This window comes from Sorex araneus, chromosome 8 (genome assembly GCF_027595985.1).
Source record: "Sorex araneus isolate mSorAra2 chromosome 8, mSorAra2.pri, whole genome shotgun sequence".
Classification (NCBI taxonomy): domain Eukaryota; kingdom Metazoa; phylum Chordata; class Mammalia; order Eulipotyphla; family Soricidae; genus Sorex; species Sorex araneus.
In genome coordinates, this window is record NC_073309.1 from 40,023,441 (window position 1) to 40,044,968 (window position 21,528).

General features: G+C 53.4%; 1 protein-coding gene across 4 annotated transcripts; it reads left to right on the top strand.

The window, feature by feature from the left end:
• The first annotated feature begins 1,280 nt into the window (after positions 1-1,280).
• MAG (myelin associated glycoprotein) lies at positions 1,281-21,279 on the top strand. Of its 4 annotated transcripts, none has more exons than XM_055146261.1 (12): positions 1,281-1,352; positions 9,919-9,977; positions 10,966-11,034; positions 11,210-11,578; positions 13,741-14,037; positions 14,160-14,417; positions 15,393-15,653; positions 18,337-18,624; positions 18,930-19,026; positions 19,695-19,794; positions 20,022-20,060; positions 20,723-20,857. In XM_055146261.1, exons 3-11 carry the CDS (start codon positions 10,989-10,991, stop codon positions 20,046-20,048), a joined length of 1,743 nt encoding a protein of 580 aa, XP_055002236.1. In that variant the 5' UTR covers positions 1,281-1,352; positions 9,919-9,977; positions 10,966-10,988; the 3' UTR covers positions 20,049-20,060; positions 20,723-20,857. The 4 variants fall into 4 exon arrangements, with proteins under 4 accessions (XP_055002236.1, XP_055002234.1, XP_055002237.1 ...); XM_055146260.1 differs by lacking the exon at positions 20,022-20,060 and adding an exon at positions 7,294-7,375 and having other exon boundaries at positions 1,288-1,352; positions 20,723-21,278; XM_055146259.1 differs by lacking the exon at positions 20,022-20,060 and having other exon boundaries at positions 20,723-21,278.
• The last annotated feature ends 249 nt before the right edge of the window (positions 21,280-21,528 follow it).

Here is a 21,528-nt window from a genome sequence, read left to right on the forward strand (position 1 = left end):
ACCCCCCTCCCTGACCCCCCCCCCCCCCCGCCCAGGTCCAGGCACCAGGCGTCCAAGCCCCACCCAGCTCTCAATGCGTCTTTGTCCCTGGCTGGGAAAGGCACGGGCAGTGGCTGACATCATGAAGCCCGGGAAAGGGGTGGCACTACCCTCCCGCTCACACACACTCCGCTCCGCACTGGGGGTCCCACCCAGGGATTCCCTGCTCAGTCTCGCCCCACTCACTTGCCTGGGATCGCCCTCCCCCATGCAGGAGGCCCAAGTGATTGAAACAGCTTCAGGTCAAGCCCTCCCCACCGACACCCCCCCAAGAAAGGTTATGACCGGTGGGTGGGGCCAAGGTGACGGCGAGGGTGGGGGTCACTGCGGAATGGACTCTCTGAGGGGGCACCCAGCTGATTACACACAGACTCCCCCATTGGAGAGTGAGCAGATGGACAGACAGACAGGTGGGCTCTGTGAGGGTGGGGAGGCAGCTCCTGAGATGCAGGTCGGCAAAGGTGCAGGATCCTGAGGGGCACAGGGCTGCGAGGATTCAGACATTTGGGGGCAAGAGGGCAAGGCAGCTTCTGAGAATGTGCAGAAGGGCCAGGAGGCAGCAGGGGTAGGGACTGCAGGACTAGGAGGCTTCCCGGAGGAAGGAGCATGTGCAGAAATACTGGGAGGGTGCCTGGTCCAACCCCTTCGTCCCTCTGCCACCCTGTGAAGGATGCTGGGCAGGGGTGGGGCGGGGGGAGGCAAACTCCTGGGTGTGCAAGGAGGAGCGGGCAAAGACTGGAGGTCAAGTTCTCATTGCTCCAGGTCATTTCTGGGGGCAAGGAGGGCTCAGAAAACAGGGCAGGATGTGGGTACCAAGCATGGTGGGGAGTCTGGAGCGGGTGGAGGTGACGCCGGAGGCAGGAGTGGGCAGGTGTGTCCCTCCCCAGTGGCCTCTGCTGGCCTCTGGGGGCTGAGGTTACACAGAGCATCATAGCCTCCAAGAGCACCGCCCAAGTAGCCAAGGACAAGGCCTCTGTCCCGGGTGTGAGAATGCGCAGAGGCATTAGGACCCCCTCAGCAGGAACTCAGAACCCGAGTGCGGGGTGATGGAGGAGGGGGTGCTCGTGAGGCAGCACCCCCGGCCCCTCCAGGAAGGAGCCAGTAGAACCCAGGCGTCAGGCTGCCTAGTAGCTCCGTGATGACAAGGGCCCCTTTGTGCCCCCTCCCCCGGGGGCAGGGAGGAGCTGGGCCCTGGAGGCAGGCGGCCCCTGGCACCCAAGGGCAGGGGAGGGGCCGGCCAGTGAGGGCCTAGACCCTGGGCATCCAGGGGACTGTGCCGGGCGGAGCAGAGGGCACAGGACAGGAGCTCCCGAGTGAGTACCACAGCGCGAGGGCCGGGGCAGAGGCGGGCGAGCAGGGGCGAGGGCCGGGGAGGACCAGGCAGCACCACCCCTCCCCCACAGGTGTGAGGCAGGCTGGCTGGGTGATGGAGAGTCACTCAGGGTGAGCCGGTCCCCCTGGGACGGGGAACAGAGCTGCCGAGGGGTGCCTTGGAAGCTGGCAGGACTATGAGGCAGGGAAGCAGGCTTCTCGGGGAGCCGGGAGAGAGGAAGGGCCCTTCTCAGCACCACTTTCCTGCAGTTCCACGGGGACAGCTGCCCGGGGCTCCCTGGTTGTGCAGAATGAGTGGAAGTGGTCTGGGGCTGAGGCACAAGCCGACCCATCCCAGGTGTCGGGCACCCACATCTGGCCATCTGGGAGGGGACTGGACAGTGCTACGGGTGAGCAAAACCCAGCATCAGGGCTACATACGTGTGTGTGTAAGTGTGTATGTGTGTGCATGCATGCATGTGCTTATGTGTATGTGTTTGCATATTAGCAAGTGTGTGCATGAATCCATGTGCAAATGTGTGCGTGTGTATGAGCACTTATGTGCCTATGCCCCTGTGCAAGTGTGTGCATGTGTGCGTGTATGAGTGCATGTGTGCATGTATGAGCACATGTGTGTCTGTGTGTGTGCGTGCGTGTGTGACTGTGTGTGTCCTGTCTTCCCTTGGGAAGTCTTAACCCCCATCGTTATTTCTCAATCTTCTTTCATTACACCTCACCATTAAAGTTTCTAGATGTGTTTTTCCTTATCCCACCCTGACCCATGACATTCTCATACCACGGCTCCTGTGTGCCTCTGTGTGTTGCTTGAGTCCTCTTGGAGTCCCTGGGACCCTGGACCCCTCCTTGAAAGAACCCAGGGGCTGTCTCGGCCTTGGTGCCCCATGCCTGCCCTGGCCCCCTCTGTGTCTGTCCCTCCTGTCACAGGGCGCAGAATTCTGCCCCTCTCCTTCCCGTGGCGGGTGGGTGGGGCAGAGTGTGGCCAGCAGGGACATGCATGCATCTGTGTATGTGTGTGTGTGTGTGTGTGTGTGCGTGCATTCCTGTGCATGCATTCGTGAATGTGTGGGCATCCTTGTGTGTGTGTTTGTGCAAGTATGCATACATGTGTGTGTGCCACATGTTCCCGATGGCCATGCCCAGTTCTGTCCAGGCATGGGGCAGACAGGCGGGAGGGGGCCTCAGGTGTGACTCTGTGGCAGCATGTCCGGCGGTGCAGAGATTTGGACCCTGCCCAGGCCTGGGGGTGCGTAAGTCTCTGTTGCTGGGCCGAGCGCGCTCACATTTCAGACCCGGGGTGTGAGCGTCCGCGCCATGTGTCTGTAGGAAGCAAGTGGTTCAGGCTGGGAAGGCAGCAGCTTGGGTCACTCGGCTCTGGCCTTGAGCTGACCCACAGAGCCACCGGTGCCCGGGGGCTCACTCTCCCCATCCTTCTCCTCCCGGCCCCACTCAGCGTCCAGCCAAAGGGCTTGACGCTTCAGTCACCCCACTTGGCCCGGAAGCCCCCCAGGAAGAGGCACCCTCTCGCTGCGGGAACAGGGCTCTTTTGTACCGTCTGTGGCCTCTGTGCAGGGTGGGGACAGCGGGGCTGCCTGTGGGGTGGGAGAGGGCGGCAGGAATTCACACGGCATGTCGGGAATGCCGATGCTGTGAAGCTCGGTCATTGATGGGGCTGGGTCCCTGCCTGCCACCCCCAGGCCTCTGTAGGGGGACATCTGCTCCGCACCCCACTCACCCCTCCCCCCACCCCGTCTCCTCCACCCAGTGCTCTGCCACTCCCCATTTCTCCCTCCATCTCAGCTTGGGGTGGGGAGGTGTAGTCACAGAGTCGCCTCCAGGCTGTGTGGGACAGCCCCAAACATCCCAGAGACCACATGGGCAGCCTTACGCCAGGCCACAGCCCACGTGGCTGCCAAATCCAAAGTCCAGTTCTCGCCACATCAAAACGACCCAGGAGAGGCAAGAGTCGGTGTATGAAAAACAGGTTTTATTCAGGGATCTGCAACTTGAGAGTTGGGGGATGGTCCTCTAGCCCTTGGGGACAAGTTTCAGGCTGGGACTGGGGGGTTCATCAAGGGCTGGTGAGAGCAGGAGGCAAAAGCAAAAAGGGCAGAGGCGGGGGGCATGGGAGAAGGGTGCATGAGAGCCAAGGTTTGAGTCGTCTTTTGAGATGAGATGACGACCTGTCCTTTGTAAAACTGAAGGCAGTTCTGCTGTGTGACGTCAGCCTTTGGAGACGTGTGGGGTGTCGTCGGGGCTGGAGCAGCTGTTGTTTGTTCTTTCCCTGCATCAGTGACTGACAGGTTATGGGAACAACTCTTAGCATTAGGGAAAAGGCAGAGGGAAGGGTGAATGAATGGGCCTGTCTGTGGGGTCTCTAGTGCCTGCTCACTGTGGCCCCATCACTGTCTGTATCTCCTTCCCTTCCTTTGGAAGTTGGGCACTCAAATGACCCGCTTTCCTTTTCCTGGCTATTTACCTATTGAAAACAGACAATTTGAGAACATTTTGAAGTGGAAGTGGTAATAGAAATTACTCTGAGTGAGAAATAACATTTTGTCCCCTGGAGTAGGAAATCTAGCACAAGAATGACTTCTTTAGCTTGGGGTTTCCCAATTTTTCTATTTTTGTTTTTTACTGCACACGAATTGCAGACCAGAATTGATTGGAACCCTTGGCAAATATGGGAGACTGTTTTGGGAGCCACATGTGGCAGTACTCAGGGCTTACTCCTGGCTCTGTGCTCAGGGGTCACTCCTGGCAGGGCTTAGGAGTTCATATGTGGTGCTTGGGATTCTGATTTTAGTCGGCTGTGTGCAAGGCAAGTGCCTGACCTGCTGTCTCATCTCTCTGGCCAGAGGGAAAAGCTATTAGGAACACAATCAACACAACTTGAATATTCCTTCCAATATGGCTGGTATCCAGGATAGTAGGCTTGTAAACTAGTCCCAGCCCCTTGCAAACACGGCCAAGTTTTCTGCCGTTGGAACCTGTGTTTATTTGACAGTCCATGCCAAAGGCATTAATTTCATCTCTCAATGCCTTTTATGTAAGTTGGAATCCCTACAGTCAATGGTCTTGTGGACTTTTGTCCAGGCATGTTGTTGTGATGGTCATTCTGAAGTTGACCTCAAGTTCTCCATTAAGCCAGCACTGCATGGTTTTAGAAAAAGGTCAGTTTAGGTTCCTCAGTCTCATAACTTCAGGAAACAAACAACTGAGCATTAGTTCCGAAAGTCATTGCCAGATGTTGGGAAAATTTAGAATTCATCCTGACTTACAGGTAATAGTCAAAGAGCTTTAAAAATGTTTAGGAAGACTCGAATCTAATGTCTACCAAAAGATGATTTACTAAAACATTTTTCTCTCTCCGCTTCACCCCTGTTCCACCAGATAATGCCAGTCTAATGAATCTGTTTGAAAATTAAGTTTATGAACATAACTTCACCCCCAGTTCCACCAGATAATGCCAATCCAATGAATCTGGCCAGTTGTTTTGCATCAGCACATCAAGTGCAGGGATAAACACATTGATTCTTTTAAGACTGGCATAGCTGGAACTTTCAAAGGGGACAGCAAAAAGAGACTCAGAGCCAGCTCTTAAACAGCCTCTCAGGGTTTAGACATCACTCTCCTTTTTCAAGAGTCATCTGTAATATCTGTATTTAGAGTTAGTTGCCCTTATCTTGATTCCCATAATGTCCTGGGATTTCTGGACTTTCCAAGGAGCAACTTTTTTTTTGGGGGGGTGGGCCATAACCAGCAATGCACAGGTGTCACTCCTGGCTCTGCACTCAGGAATTACTCCTGGCGGTGCTAAGGGGACCATATGGGATGCTGGGAATCAAACCTGGGTCGGCCACATGCAAGGCAAACACCCTACTCGCTGTGCTATCGCTCCAGCCCCCGGAGCAACTTTTTTTGCCTTGTTTTTTGGTTTGTTTGGGGGCCACACCTGGAAGTGCTCACGGCTTATTCCTGGATCTGTGCTCAGGATCACTCTTGGTGGACTCAGAGTACCATAAGGGGTGCGGGGATTAAACCTGGGTTGCCCGTGTGCAAGGCAAATATCTGCCCGATGTACTATTGCTCCAACCTCACTCTTTGCCCTTTTGAGAGACTATAGACTTCTGTTACAAACTTGACAGAACACTCTGAGCAAGGTATTCAGTGTTTTTCTCTTCTTTGGCTTTGTGACTGGTCTTAATTCCTGTAGTAATGTACATTCCAGTCAGTGTTTGTATCATTCCCCATTCCCAAGTTAGTTATTACATGCGCAAACCACACACACACACACACACACACACACAAAGACAGAGAGAATAGATATTCCAGGCTTTATGCAAAGCAAACACATTGGTAGGAAAATAAGAATACATGCTAAAAGTTTTCACATTCTGATGGTGTCATAAAAAGAGACGCTCTACCAAGTTGCTGGAAGTCATAGTTGTCTCAGAAAAGGAAAGCGGTTCTCAAGTCTGAGAAAAAGCAAAGCATTGTTTCAAACAAAAAGTCTTGGGGGCTGGAGCGATAGCACAGCGGGTAGGGTGTTTGCCTTGCACGCAGCCGACCCGGGTTTGAATCCCAGCATCCCATATGACCCCTGAGCACCACCGCAAGTATAATTCCTGAGTGAAGAGCCAGGAGTAGAACCAGGAGTAACCCCTGTGCATCGCCAGGTGTGACCCCCCAAAAAAAAAGCAAAAAAAAAGTCTTTTAAAAATTATATTCATCCTCAATTAAATAATTGTCCTGTAAGAAATCTAAATCTATTGTCAGCAAATTTTTTTGGTAGTAGTGGTGTTAAACATCACTCAGGAGGAATAGGGCGATGCCCCTGGGATTTGATGACCAGAGGACCATGAGCCAGGGATCCAACTGGGGTCATCTGCATGCAAGGCATAATCTTCCAGCCCTCTCCTATTTCTCTGGTCCCTCTAAAGTTAGCAATTCTTCTTTACCATTTTAATTGAATTACAGTGGTATTATTTTTGGGGGGTTAGTTTTGTTTTTTTGGAGGGCTATACCCGGCAATGCTCAGGGGCTACTCCTGGCTTTGCATTCAGAATTACTCCTGGTGGGCTCAGGGAACCATAGTGGTTGCTGGGGATTGAACTCGGTCACCTGTGTGCAAGGTGAGTGCCCCGTGTGCTGTTTCATCTCTCCAGCCTCAAGTGACAGTGTTTCTATGTTTCTAATATTGTTAATCATACTTTTCATGCATACATCATTTCAACCATGCACCCACCAGTAGAGAGCCTGCTTTTTGCCACCAGTGTCCCAGCAATCCCTTCCAGCCACTATCCCCACCCCTGAGGTGAGCTCAGTTATGAAGACAAAAATCTCTAGTTCTGATGCCTTTGGCTATGTGCTGTTCTCTTATGATGGTTCTTTATGTCCCACATATGAGAGATTTTTTTATTTTATTTTTTTCATTTTTTATTGTTGCTGTTTATTTGTCATCCCATTGCTCATCGATTTGTTCGAGTGGGCACCAGTAACGTCTCTCATTGTGAGACTTATTGTTACTGTTTTGGGCATCTCCAATATGCCATGGGTAGCTTGCCAGGCTCTGCCATGCGGGTGCAATATTTTAGGTAGCTTGCCAGGCTCTCCAAGAGGGGCGGAGGAATCGAACACGGGTCGGCCACACGAAAGGCAAATGCCCTACCCGCTGTGCTGTTGTTCCAGCCCTAAAAATGTAATAGTACTACAAACTTGATGTATGTTATAAATAAGTATAATAAAATTTAAGATTTACATGGAATAGATAAATCCTATAAATATACAGTTTAATAAGAGTGAGGACTGATGAGGTTAAAAATATTAAAGGGATATCTGAGTCTATAAAAGTACAAGATAGATCCACATAAGATCCACAGCAGATTTCTTTTTTCTTTTTGGGTCACACCCGGCGATGCACAGGGGTTACTCCTGGCTCATGGACTCAGGAATCGCTCCTGGTGGTGCTCGGAGGACCATATGAGATGCTGGGAATCGAACCCAGGTCAGCCGTGTGCAAAGCAAACACCCTACCCGCTGTGTTATCACTCCAGCCCCTGCTATGGATCTTATGAGCTTCCCTTTGTATTTGTTTCTTCTTTTATCTTGCTGTTTTCAATATTCTATCTCTGGCTTTGGTTTTTGTCATTTTAATTATAATATTGCTTTCTATTTGTGTCTGATTCACTGGGACCCCTAGGGCCTCTTGAATCTAAGTGCCTTTACACCTCTCAGAACTCAGGGAAAAAAGTGTATTTTATTTGACAAAGGTAGTGTTGTTTTTAATGTTAGAAAAATTATCATAGGTAATGCTTAATATCTGTATTAATAAGTAAAAGAAGAAATCCTTCTAGATGTAAGAAAGAACCACTTGCATAGACTTAGAAAGGACATTAAAAAGAAATTCTACATCAAAAACTTTAAGTCATTATTTTAAAAGTATGAAAAACTTAGCTAGCTAGGAGTAAATTGACTTTTCTCAATCTAGTTGAGGTCAACCTTATGTGCCATGAGTAAATGCCATGAATATTGGAATCCAATGAATATTGGAAAAGTACTGAGAAATTTGTCTTGTCCTTTAAAGAAGCTCCTTTGATTCTTCAACTGATTTTGAATCTATGGTTCCCAAAGGTATAGCTTGCCCCTAAAGCTTACATTCTATCTCTGACTTTGGTTTTTGTCATTTTAATTATGATTTTGTTTTCTATTTGTGCCTGATTCACTGGGACCCCTAGAGTCTCTTGGATCTGAGTGCCTGCATACTTCTCAGAATGCAGGAAAAATTTTTTTTCCTTCTATCTTTGGGACACACTTGGTGGTGCTTAGTGATTACTCCTGGTTCTGCATTCAGGAATATACTTCTAGTGGTGCTTAGGGGACCAAATCCAGGGATTGAACCTGGATTTACCGCATGTAAGACAAGAGCCCTACCCATTATACCAAAAGCCCTACCCACTATACTATCTCTCTGGCCCCAATATCTAGGAAATTCTAGATTTTTTTTTTTGGCTAGTGATTCTTCATCAAATATGTAAACTTCCTCAGAAGTTCTGCTGATTCTTAGGTTGTTCCTCTTGAACTCATCCCTTAGTTCTCTGGTGTGCTGTTCATTTCTTTTCAGACTTTTTCTATTCTTCTGTTGTTTTCCAGAGGTTTCCTCTGTCTCATCTTTAAACCTACTGATATTTCCTCACTGTCACTGTCACTGTCATCCTGTTCGTTGCTCATTGATTTGCTCGAGTGGGTAACGTCACTGTTTTGAGACTTGTTGTTACTGTTTTTTTTGGCATACCAAATACAACACGGGTAGCTTGCCAGGCTCTGCTGTGCGGGCGAGATACTCTGGGTAGCTTGCTGGGCTCTCTGAGAGGGGCAGGAATCAAACCTGGGTCGTCCTCGTGCAAGGCAAACACTCTACTCGCTGGGCTATCACTCCTTTCCTCAGCTGATGTTATCGTGCTCCTCAGGGCTTCTATCGAGTGGGGTTTTCTTAAATTAAATTAAATTTTTTTATTATTATACTCTTAATTTTTGTCAAATAAGGATTTTTTAAGAGTCTACTTTCCATTGGTTAGAAATTGTGTAATTCTTAATTTCATTTAGTTTCATGACACATCTATATTCTAGACTATCTGTCTAACTCCTTTCCTATGAATCTCTGTGGACACAAAGCACTAGGGCTAATAATATTTGAAAATAGTGAAAAATTATAAAATGATCACAATCAAAGTTCCTGCTGACAAGGTTTTCTTTGGAACTCCAGAAAAATGCCCTCAATTAATCAGAACACAGAGGAACTTTAGGAATTTTACATATTTTTAGAAAAATCATGTTAATATTAATGTATGTGTTAAGAAGGTTACATTTCCAGGGCCAGAGAGATAGTAGAGTGCTGTACTGGTTATTTAAACACCTGACTATAGTTTCAACCATATGTTTCGTTCTTCCTTCATTTTTTCTCTTTCCCTCTCTCTCTTTCTTTCTTTTTCCTTTTTTGTAAGTGAAAGAATCCAAAGTTAGTTTTATCTATATCTATTACAGATGTCAAAATTTAACTTAAAATTTCTGTTTATGGGGTTAAGCGATAATACAGCAGAAGGACATTTGCCTTACAGTAACGCCGCTGAACTGGGTTCAATCCCCAGCATCCCATATGGTTCCCCGAGCCTGCTGGGAATGATTCCTGAGTGCAAATCCAGGAGTAACCTATGAACACTGCCAAGTGTGGCCCCAACACCAAAAAGTAAAATAAAATAAAGTTTTGCTTTTTTTTTTTTTTGGAGCTACGTCTGGCAGTGCTCAGGGGACCACACAGTGCTTGGAATTGAACCCAGGCCTCTAGCATGCAAAGCATGTGCCCAGCTCATTGAATGATATCTCCAGCGCTAAGGACAACATTCATAGCAATTCATGAGGCCCCAGCCAGCTTTCAATGGCGAGCAAGATGGCACCTGTAGTGTCCACCCACAGAGTAGATACAGAAAGCAGGGGGTCAGGGGTACTCTTGTCCCCACCTCCTTTTACCTAGTTGTGTGACTCTTGTTCCAGGTTGACTGACTAACAGCTTTAAGTGAGACCCAAGATATTCCCAACTCAGGGAGACTCAGGTAAGGGGCACTGTACCTACTTCTCCTTCCTCCTGGATTCTCCTGCTTTCTGTTGCCAGTTCAGCCCTGGCACTGTTTTCTCTCTAGAGACCTATAGGCCCACTTTGGTGATGGAAACAATCAGCTTACAAGCTGATTGGGCAAGTCTTGGCCTTGGGCAAGTCACTTAATGTCTCTGGATCTCATTTATAGGCATTTTTTTTTTTTTAGTTTTTGTTTGTTTAGGATCACATCCAACAGTGCTCAGGGCTTACTCTGAGCTCAATGCTCAAGAATAACTCCTGGCAGTGCTTGGGGGACACATGGGGTGCCAGGGATCAAATCTGGTCGGCCATAAGCAAGGCAAACACCCTCTCTTCAACCCTAGACATTTTTCACTTCAATGCTTTTTTGGTTTTTAGTTTTGGTTGATGGGCCACACCTGATGGTGTTCAGGGGTAAAACTCTTGGCTCTGCACTCTGAAATCACTCCTGCTTGGGGGACCATGTGGGGTGCCAGTGATCGAACCTGGGTCAGCTGCGTGCAAGGCGAGCGCCCTACCCACTGAACTATCTCTCTGGCCCCTTGATGTCTTTTTATAGGCCACATCCAGCAGTGTTCTAGGGCTCGAGCTCACCCCTGGGGGTGCTCGGTGGGCAGTGTAGACTGAGGGTATAGTGCTTGGGCATGGCGGGGCTCTGACATCACCGGGTTCACTCTCAGTGGAGCATGCCATGCTGGAGATAGAATTTTGGGGCCTCACTCAGGCTAAGAAGAGACACATCTCTGGACCTGGACCTCAGCTCTTAAAAGGAGGAGAATTGTACTTTTTTTCCGGAAGCACAACGGAATTAATAAAGCAAAAGATGCAGAGTGAGCCATGGCACATGGTCCATTTTTGAATGCGTTTGTAGTGATCAAATATAGCAGCAGAAACTAACACCTGCTCCGACCCCTTCCTGGAGCCTGAACACAAGCACCCCCCTTTCTTTGCCCCTCTCCTCTCAGCTGTCACTCACTCACTGTCCACCATGATATTCCTCACAACACTGCCTCTGTTCTGGATCATGATTTCAGGTAATGGATGCGGGTGTCGGGGACCCTGAAGTCTTGACCCCAGAGAAGGTTCAGGCTGTTTCTACCAGTTCCTGGGCCCACCCCCAAGCCCAGATCAATGGGAAGTGATGGGAGTGCAGGGTGGTTTGGGGGCAGGCGATGTCCCCTCAGCCTCAGTGGTCCTGCTTGCCCACAGCCTCTCGAGGGGGACACTGGGGTGCCTGGATGCCCTCGTCCATCTCGGCCTTCGAGGGGACGTGTGTGTCCATCCCCTGCCGCTTTGATTTCCCGGATGAGCTGCGGCCGGCCGTGGTACACGGCGTCTGGTACTTCAACAGCCCCTACCCCAAGAACTACCCCCCGGTGGTCTACAAGTCGCGCACCCAAGTCGTCCACGAGAGTTTCCAGGGCCGCAGCCGCCTCCTGGGGGACCTGGGCCTGCGGAACTGCACCCTCCTGCTCAGCAACCTGAGCCCCGAGCTGGGGGGCAAGTACTACTTCCGAGGGGACCTGGGGGGCTACAACCAGTACACCTTCTCGGAGCACAGCGTCCTGGACATCATCAGTGAGTCTCTCAGGGCTGGGCGAGGGCTGGGTGGGCCAGGCGGGGCTGCAAGGGACTCGCTCCGGCTCCCTCCCAGGGACCGGTCGTGTCGTGGGGGTGGGTGGCATGCAGGGTGAACCCCAGCGCCCGCACAGATCAGGCAGATGGCTGGCATGAGCAAGGCTGGGCCCCAAAGAGTCTTGCTGCGACCTTCAGAGGGTGACTGTCACTCTTACTCTCCTAGAAACATCCAGAGAAAGGCAGCTGTGCCAGGGGTGAGGGGGAAGGTCCTCTGTATGTCTAGTTTGGCCGGTGACTCTGGGAAAAAGATTTCACTTCTCTGAGCATTGGTTCCTGCTCTGGAACACGGGGATGAGCCCAGCGCTTCTGGTTCTGAGAGAGAATGGTTGGCAAGGGCTGAGTGGAGCCTGGCACCAGGCACCAGCTCGGCTGGAGAGGAAGCAGGGTCTTTGTCTTGCAGTATTCTGAACTCTTGAGAGAAGCCAGGGTTGTGCATGTTGTGGTTGTTGTTGTATAATCACCTAGTTCTTAAACATTGGTCATTAATTTTTTATTCAATTCTAAATTTAGGCCATATATTATACAGCTCTGGGCTAGATTTGGCAATTAGGAAAGGTTGCTGCCTACTCCCAGGAACTCTCAGGCCTCAGACTCAGATCCCTTCGTGGCACTGAGTCTTTGTGAGGGGCTTGAGGAGGCCTTGATGCAGAAAGAGACCCATAAGTACAGTCAGACATGTATGCCCCACACGCACTCATGTACGTACACTTGATCACCCACATGCACACACATACACACAGTCACATCACATACACTTACATGCATGTACTTATACACATGTACTCACATATACACACTTAAGTCACATACACACTCACATGCATTTAGATCACAACAGCGGGTAGGGTGACAGACCCAGGTTTGATTCCTCCGTCCCTCTCAGAGAGCCCGACACGCTACTGAGAGTATCCCACCCACAAGGCAGAGCCTGGCAAGCTACCTGTGGTGTATTCAATAAGCCAAAAACAGTAACAACAAGTCTCACAATGGAGACGTTATTGGTGCCCACTCAAGAAAATCAATGAACAATGGGACGACAGTGCTACAGTACTATATGCATCCACACACAAGTATACACTCAAATCATATATACCCATGTACTCACACATATACACATACACACATGTACTCGTATTTACATATGCAAATCATATACTCACACATATACACTCAAATCACATGCACTCACATACACACTTGTATTCATACAATCACATGTATTGAATCCATGTATTCATGCATACACACCCAAATCGCATATGCACTCATACACATATTCACACAAATCACATGCACACATACACTCAGATCACATACATTCAAATTGCACATACTCACATATACCCATGTACTCACATACATACCTCTATACTCATACATACACTTACATACACACATGTACTCACATATACACATTCAAGTCACATATACACATATACATATGCACTCTCATCATATGTATAGACTCACATACACACATATATTCATGCCTATACTCAAACCACATGCATGTATGTACTCACAAACTTGCACTCAAATTACATGCGTGCACTTATGTAAATGTATGTACTCCACATACTTAAACCCATATATACACATGTAGTCACACAGTAAATTTACACATTCACACACACACATATACGTTAAATTGCAAGCACACAGACTCTTATACACACACACTCACAGAGGTTGAGGAAAACCATAGCAAAATCGGGTAGGAGAGAGATTGCCTATGGAACCTAACGTAGAATCTGGAGCAAAGTGATGAAGTCATAGGACCAGGGATCGAATCTCAGTTTTAGTCAATGTTAGCTATGGCCTCAAGTGCAAAATGAGCAAAATGATATTGTCCACCTAGTAGCTTGGCGGAAAGGACCAGTCTAGCTACACACTGTGCTCGCGGCTGTTCTTACTATCATGGGTCTGCATCCCTGGGTGAATCTATTGGAGGGCTCTGGGTGAAGAGTTAGAAAGAAAACAGAAGGGAACTTCAGAGCCAGGGATGGGGAGAAATCTGGGTACCAGGAGTAGAGTTGGACAAAGTGGGGGTGCCTCATAGCCCGGTGTCGCTTCCTCAGCCTCCTTCTCACTGTTGCACATAGACACCCCCAACATCGTGGTGCCGGTCGAGGTGGTGGCAGGCACGGAAGTGGAGGTCAGCTGCATGGTCCCTGACAACTGCCCTGAGCTGCGCCCGGAACTGAGCTGGCTGGGCCACGACGGGCTGGGGGAGCCCACGGTGCTGGGGAGGCTGCGCGAGGACGAGGGCACCTGGGTGCAGGTGTCCCTTCTTCACTTCGTGCCTACCAGAGAGGCCAACGGCCACCGGCTGGGCTGCCAGGCCTCCTTCCTCAATGCCACCCTACAATTCGAAGGCTACGCCAGCCTGGACGTCAAGTGTGAGCCTGGGGCCGGGCTGGGGGCGGAGTCAGGATGGGGCGTGGCCCGAGGGGGCGTGGCCCGAGGAGCAGCTTGGCCTGCGCACGTGGGTCTAACTTGGCCCTGTTGCTCCCATCATCAGACCCCCCCATGATCGTGGAGATGAACTCCTCCGTGGAGGCCATCGAGGGCTCCCAGGTCAGCCTGCTTTGTGGGGCCGACAGCAACCCGCTGGCCCTGCTAACCTGGATGCGGGACGGCACCGTGCTCCGGGAGGCCGTGACCGACAGCCTGACCCTGGTGCTGGACGAGGTGACCCCTGGGGAGGACGGCGTGTACGCCTGCCTGGCAGAGAACGCCTATGGCCAGGACAACCGCACAGTGGACCTAAACGTCATGTGTGAGTCTGGCAGGGGGTCTGCAGCCCAGAGATTGGGGTGGGGGGCGTCAGTCTCACTTGGGGGCGGAGTCTTGCTCCTGGTTGAGGCCCGGAAGGGAGGGAGGAAAGGAGGGAGGGAGGGGAGGGCTGCAGGGCCAGGCGCCCCTCTCACAGTGTCTGCTGAAAAGAAAACCACCACACTCCCTCCTCCTCCCTCCCCCACCTGGTGACAGCAGCGGCGACAACAAAGGGCCCTATTATAATTTTAGTGGGAGGGCGGAAGGCAGGAAGGCAGCCCGCGCCTCCCTCAGTCCCTGTCCACACTTTGTACATTGTCGCCCGGAAGCAGGGGCTGGTGAGAACAGATTCTTAGCTAGGACCAGGACGATGTCATTTATTCAGTCCTTCATTCAGAATCCCCATTCCTCACCCACTTAATTTTCCACCCAAACACTTATCTCCAACTTAGCAATTATACTGTTTTAAAACAGTATATTTAAAAACCAGTAGTAGTATCTACCATGTAGGGTAGGCAAGAGTTCATCTACCTTGTTGGAACTAGAATATTGCCCACCCCCACCCGCTCAGTGGGTTCTCATTGATGATGACATTGGATTATTATTATAAAACCCATTTTCCAGAGAAGAATGTGGAGGCCCAACACAGTGGGTAGGGTGCTTGCCTTGCACACAGTTAACCCTAGGTTCGATTCCCGGCACCCCGTATGGTTCCAAGCACTGTCGGGAGTGATTCCTGAGTGCAGAGTCAGTAGTAACCCCTGAGCATCGCTGGGTGTGGCCCCAAAACAAACGGAAGAACATGGGGGCCCAGAGAGATTAAGACATGGGTCCACACATGGCCAGGAATGGGCAGGGCTGGGATGCAAGCCCAGGACTGCAGGACCCTTGTTCCTCAAACACACTGGGGGCCTGGGGTCTTCTGGCTGGCAGAAGAGAGACCTCCTAGCCTGACCACAGCCCCTGTGCTGCTCCCCAGATGCCCCCTGGAAGCCCACAGTGAACGGGACAGTGGTGGCCGTGGAGGGGGAGACGGTCTCCATTCTGTGCTCCACGCAGAGCAACCCGGATCCTATTCTCACCATCTTCAAGGAGAAGCAGATCCTGGCCACGGTCATCTACGAGAGAGAGCTGCAGCTGGAGCTGCCTGCCGTCACCCCCGAGGATGATGGGGAGTACTGGTGTGTGGCCGAGAACCAGTACGGCCAGAGAGCCACTGCCTTCAACCTGTCAGTGGAGTGTGAGTACTCCTCTTTCTCACCCTCATCCACGCTACCCGGTGGAGGCATCAGTGGGTGATGGGTGAAAGCACTCTGCACCCCAACCTGTGGTCAGCTTTGCATCAGCAAGGATGGGGAAGGCAGAGAGCTAAGTCCATAGCTTGGGAAGTCCTACTTGAGAACACTGGGTCCCTGTATCCTGGCATGTACTTTCACCCAACGGGATGTCTGGATCTGGTGACCACAGGCCCTTTGCATGAACTGAAGCAGTGACCACACTATCTCTCCTCATGATGTGCTGCTAGGACCTGGTTCTGTTGGAAGATCTATATGGGCACCCACTCATGTCACCCTGTAGGGGAAGTTCTGCTACACTTCCGGTTGCTAGAGAGGGAGAACACCTTTGCTGTGATTGTGGGGTGCTCTTCACTCCAGTTTAAGAGGAGGAGACTGAATCTTCAGTTTCTGACGTCCGGCCCTCAGGCTGAGTCAGTCTCAGGCGCATCCGCCTCGCTGCTGTGTCACTTCACTTTTGCCTTAATTCCCATCCCGGAAAGATGGGCATGCTAACAGCACTGACCTCCAAAGACGGCTGAGAACCAGGAGGGTGTCTGAGGCTCCCATATCCAACTAAGGCTCTTGGAAGTCTGACCCTCACCTTGACCTTGATGCAGGCGGGAGTCGACTGTGTTCCTGCAGCTGAGGCTTTGCTCGCGTGCGCCCTCTGCTGGAATAGTAATCTAACGCTAAACTGGTGGGAATAGTAGTTCACGTTCTAACCACAAGCCCTAGGGTGGGAGGGTCCATGTCTGCACAATGAGGCCGGTCCCTGGACCCTCTGACCAGTTAGGGGCCATCAGTCCAGATGCAGATTCCAACTTCCAAGGTACAGAGAAAGTGATCGGGGTCACCCATCAGGAAATGGCCAAGCTGGAATTCAAGCCAAAGTGATCCCACCCTGAACTCGCCATGCTGGTGGAGCTTGGGTTTGTCTGATGTGAGTCAGGGTTAGGCCCTCCCACCTGCAGAGGATGTGAAGATGCAGAGCACAGGTGGATGTCCTTGCTCTCCTGAATGTCGGAGCAACCCTGTCATCATGGCCCCGGTGGGTGGTCTTGAACAAAAGGACTTTAAAAGTTCAGGCTTGCCATGAGATGTTGATAGCAGGTGTGTTTATGCACTGCAGCAGGTGTGGCACAAGTCTGAAATAGGATGTCTAATATTAAGGTTTTTCTTGGGGGGTTTACACCTAGTCATACTCCGTGGCTACTCCTGGTTCTGTGCTCAGGGGCCATTCCTGGTGGTCCTTGGTGCTTTGCTTTCCATGCTATCTCTCCCATGGCTGTCCACTTCTCAACGTTGCATACATGTCTGTGTGAGGGGCCATTGGGAAGACTATGGAATCATAAGTTCCTCTAGCTGTGGGGCTCTCTGGCCCCTCCTGTCACCTGCACTTCTTTCTTGCAGGAAATTGAAAATGGGGGGTGTGAAGCGATAGCTTAGGGACAAAAAGAAAAAAAAAGACCTTTGCCCATGCTTAGGTGACTGGTCAGAACTAAGGGAATGAGAGTTCCATCTAAGTGAATAGAGGGGTTTGTAGGAGTCTTTTAGAGAAAGCGAATAGTTTAAACAAGCAGTGTTCAGATTTTGGAAAACGAAGGGGAAAATCCCAGTGTTATTTCTGGAGGCGGGGCTGCTCAGGACACTCTGGGGCCACTTGCAGTTCTTGGACCAATTAGTAGGTGGGAAGGTCTGAGGGTGCAGACTGCTCAGATCCTGTGGTGCCAGGGACCACCCCAGTGGTGCTGGAGGGAGCATCAGGGCTACCCTTGACAGTGCTGGGGGCTAGCGCAGGTGATTTGAACCTGTGTGGCATTTGCCAAACAAGGCATTTGCCCTAACCCCAGGACTATGTCCACACCCAGCACCAGGCTAATTGACAGAACAAAGCAAAGCTCAAGCGGCCACTCTGGGATGGCGCTTGACCCCAGGGACTGTAAGGAGGAGGGCAGGATGAATGCAAATGTGAGAAAGCAGGAGACTCTGCAGGATGGAGTGAAGGTGAACATGGAGCAGCCCAGGGAGGAGCCGCAGGCACAGTCAGGGCTGATAGAAAAGTGGTCAGAGAGCCCTGGTCTGACCAAGCCTGCAGGTGGCTGCTGGGGGTGTTGGGGACCAGGCTGAGTGATGTCCCGCTGGGAGAAGCTGCAACCTGAACTGGGGGAACAGAGGAGGTCTGTGGGCTGAGGGGCATCACCACGGAGAAAGGAGGCAGGAGGATAGAGTGTTGAGGCTCCTGCAGAGCCTTGAAGACCCAGGCGAAGAATTCAATTTTATTCCCAGTGACTCAGGGCGCAATTGGAAGGAGACAAGGTCCCAGCTGGATGCTCTGTGGTGTGACTTTATGTGTGACAGGGTCCGTGGAGTTCCAAGGGCCAGCCAAGGGCAAAACGGTCTCCTTTAAGATAGCTACTGTCACCCCCTTTTCCCCCTGCCACGCCCCTTGGTTCCCCAGAGAGCCCAAGCCCTGCACTCCCAGACCAGTTCAAGCCCCGCCCCCATACAAGCCCCGCCCTCCACAAGCCCCGCCCCACTGCCAACCCTGTCCAATCACCAGCCTGCCCCTCCGCCAGCCCCGCCCCAGGCCCCGCCCCCAGGCGTGGGCTCCCGCCCACCGGGTCCTTCCTGGTCTCCACTCCGCAGTTGCCCCCGTGATCCTCCTGGAGTCTCACTGCGCTTCAGCCCGTGACACGGTGCAGTGCCTGTGCGTGGTGAAAGCCAACCCCGAGCCGTCGGTGGCCTTCGAGCTTCCCTCGCGCAACGTGACGGTGAACGAGACGGAGCGCGAGTTTGTGTACTCGGAGCGCAGCGGCCTCCTGCTCACCAGTGTCCTCACGCTGCGGGGACAGGCGCAGGCCCCGCCGCGGGTCATCTGCACCTCCCGCAACCTCTACGGCAGCAAGAGCCTGGAGCTGCCCTTCCAGGGAGCCCGTGAGTGGGGAGGGGGCCACCTCGGGGACCCTAGAGCCTCGCTGACCGCTGCCCAGTGGCCACTGAATGGGGCCACTCAGCTGGCGAGTGGGGAGACGCCTCCCGCGGTCCCCAGGTCTCCAGTACGGAGGGGGGTGGGAGGAGAGGCTGCCCCAGCACCCCATCACTGTTACCCGCCCTTCCTCTAGGTGACTCCAAGCAGCGGGCTCGGGATAATGAGCACCTCCCAGCCCCAGCCCAGGCCGGGAACTTGGGTCCTCTCCTGCTCTCAGCCCTGAGGGTGCCTGGGTCTTCTCTGTCCTCAGACCGCCTGATGTGGGCCAAGATCGGACCAGTGGGAGCTGTGGTCGCTTTTGCCATCATCATCGCCATTGTCTGCTACATCACCCAGACACGCCGAAAGTGAGTGACCCGTGGGCCCCTCTGGCCGAGTGCATCTCTGTGGATGGGGGATCAGTCAGTGGGAGGCTGAGGGCGGGGCAGGGGAGTGGGGAGGACAAACTCTGTTCTGGACCGGTCATGGGGCCAGGAGAGGGGTTCCAAGCCACAGGAGCCAGTGCCTAGGGCTTTGGTGGCCACCCCTCCGGCTTTGGTGGCCTCCTGACCCCCAGGAATTCTCCTGCACACATGCCGGGGGATGGGGGAGCCCAGCCACCCCTCAGCTGTAGCTAAAGCATCAGTCTCAGTGGGTTCCAGAAGCTCCGCCATCAGCACAGACCCGCTCCCAGGCCCGCCCACAGCTGTGCCTCCCTTGTCCGTCTCTGGCACACGCATCCATCTGAATCCTGCGAAGGACTCCGTCAGCGCCCCTGTGACTGGCTGCAGGAGGGGCAAATGGACCCCCGAGAAGCCAGGCTGGGGGTCTCCGGAGCGCTGAGCTGGCTCCCCCTCGGCCACGCGGCAGGGAGGGCCGGGGTGGGGGTGGGGGGCCCTGAGCAGCCTGGGCCCCCCACAGGCCACCGTAGAGAGCCGTGGAGAAGTGCCAGGGGTCCCCGAGGACTGGGGGTGCAGGAAGGAAGGGCGGAGGGGGCCTGGGAGTCCTGCAGGGGCTGACCTGTCCTGCCCTGCAGAAAGAACGTGACAGAGAGCCCCAGCTTCTCGGCGGGGGACAACCCCCCCGTCCTGTTCAGCACTGACTACCGCATCTCCGGGGCGCCGGAGAAGTATGAGGTGAGGGCCCGAGGCCTGTGGCTCCAGGCCGGCAGGAGAGTCCGGAAGCGGGGCAGAGAGGGCCTGGGAGGGGCCCGCGGGCCGGGTTGTCACAGAGGGGAGGGAGGAGGTGTGGAGGGCTGGGAGGGGTGCTGAGGCTGAGGCCGTGAAGGAGCACGGGGGTCCGGGGGTCCGGGGAGGCCCCATCTCCCTGCCTGCGTCTATGAGCGCATTTCCTTCTCTAATAGTCCAAAGCGGTCTCTACCCAGGAGTGAGCGCCCCAGGAGGTAGGTTCTGGGGCCTCAGTGTACCTGCCCCCCGGGCCCTCCCAGGGCCGGGGGGTTGGCATGCATGTGTGTGTCCTGTCACGTGTCCAGCTGGGTCTGCAGAGCCTGGGCTGCCTTGTCTGCGCTGTCCCTTGCTGTTCCCTGGCATCTGTCTGTGGCCTCTGTCCTGTGTGCATGTCCAAAGGCCCTTGTGGAGGGGGGGCGTGGAGTGCAAGCCTGGCCTGGCAGCCAAGCCACCCTGCAGGACCTCCCCGATTGAAGAGGGGGACCCCCAGACCACGCCCAGGGGAAGGATTTCCTGAGGACTGAGAAGCTGTGGCAAGGTGGGGTCCTGAGCAGGTGGCTGTAGTCTGGGAAGGAGTTCTGGGGTGAACCGGGTACACCCCCCCACCCCAGCCCCCCGCCCCAGTCACTGTGTTGAGGAGGCCTCTCGGGAGACACCGAATTGGTAGGTGCCGCTCAGGCTTAGCAGCCAAGAGCTGTTGTGTCATGGGGGCAGGGGTGGGCCGGGTGAAGACCCCAGAGTGGGAGCGGCGGCCATGAGAAGGGCGGTTCCCGCGGCAGGGGGACGCCCCTTGGAGCGGTGGGGGCGTCTGCCATGCCAGCCTTCGCCTCTGCCCAGGGGGACCCGGGCCCGTCTGAGGGGTCGGTTCCCTTCCTAGAGCGAGAGGCGCCTTGGATCTGAAAGGAGGCTGCTGGGCATTCGGGGGGAGCCCCCAGAGCTGGACCTGAGCTTCTCTCACTCGGACCTGGGGAAACGGCCCACCAAGGACAGCTGCACCCTGACGGAGGAGCTCACGGAGTATGCGGAAATCCGCGTCAAGTGAGGGCACTGGGGCCGCCCGCGCGGCCGCCCCCCTCAGGACCCTCACTGGCCCCCCTCCGGCTGCAGGCTTCCTGCTTCCCAACAGTCGCAGGGTCCGCCAAAGGACTGGGCTGGGGGCCTGGGGGCCTGGGGGCCTGGCCCTGCTCCCTCCAGCTGCCCCGCCCTGCGCCCCACCCACCCATCCCTCCCCACCCCACCCCACCCCACTCGGTGGCTCTCCTCTGAAGTCCTTTAACCTCGTCTGGAGAGGAGCGCCATTCTGTCTGTCCGTGTTATTTATTGCTCTCCCCTGCCTGGTCTCCTGCCCCCCTCCTTGGCCCCCGACCCCGGACAGAAGGGATGTGAAATAAATGCCCCAAAGCCAGAAGAAACCCGCCCAGATCCTCATGATTCCTGCCGCCTCCAGTGGCGCCGGACCTTCTCCTCCTCCACGCCCCTCCGAGGGGCTCCGTGTGTGGGGACCTCGCCTGAGCCCAGGCCTCCCTGCGTCCAGGGGCTGCCTGTCTGTGCGGTCAGCTGGGGGAGGCCGTGGCAGAGTGCTAACCCTCCTCGCCACTTCAGCCATGTTCAGGATCATCCAGGGCCAGTGCTGCTCTGGTTATGACACCCCCAAGAGATGGCAGCCGTCCCCTCTAAAGGCGC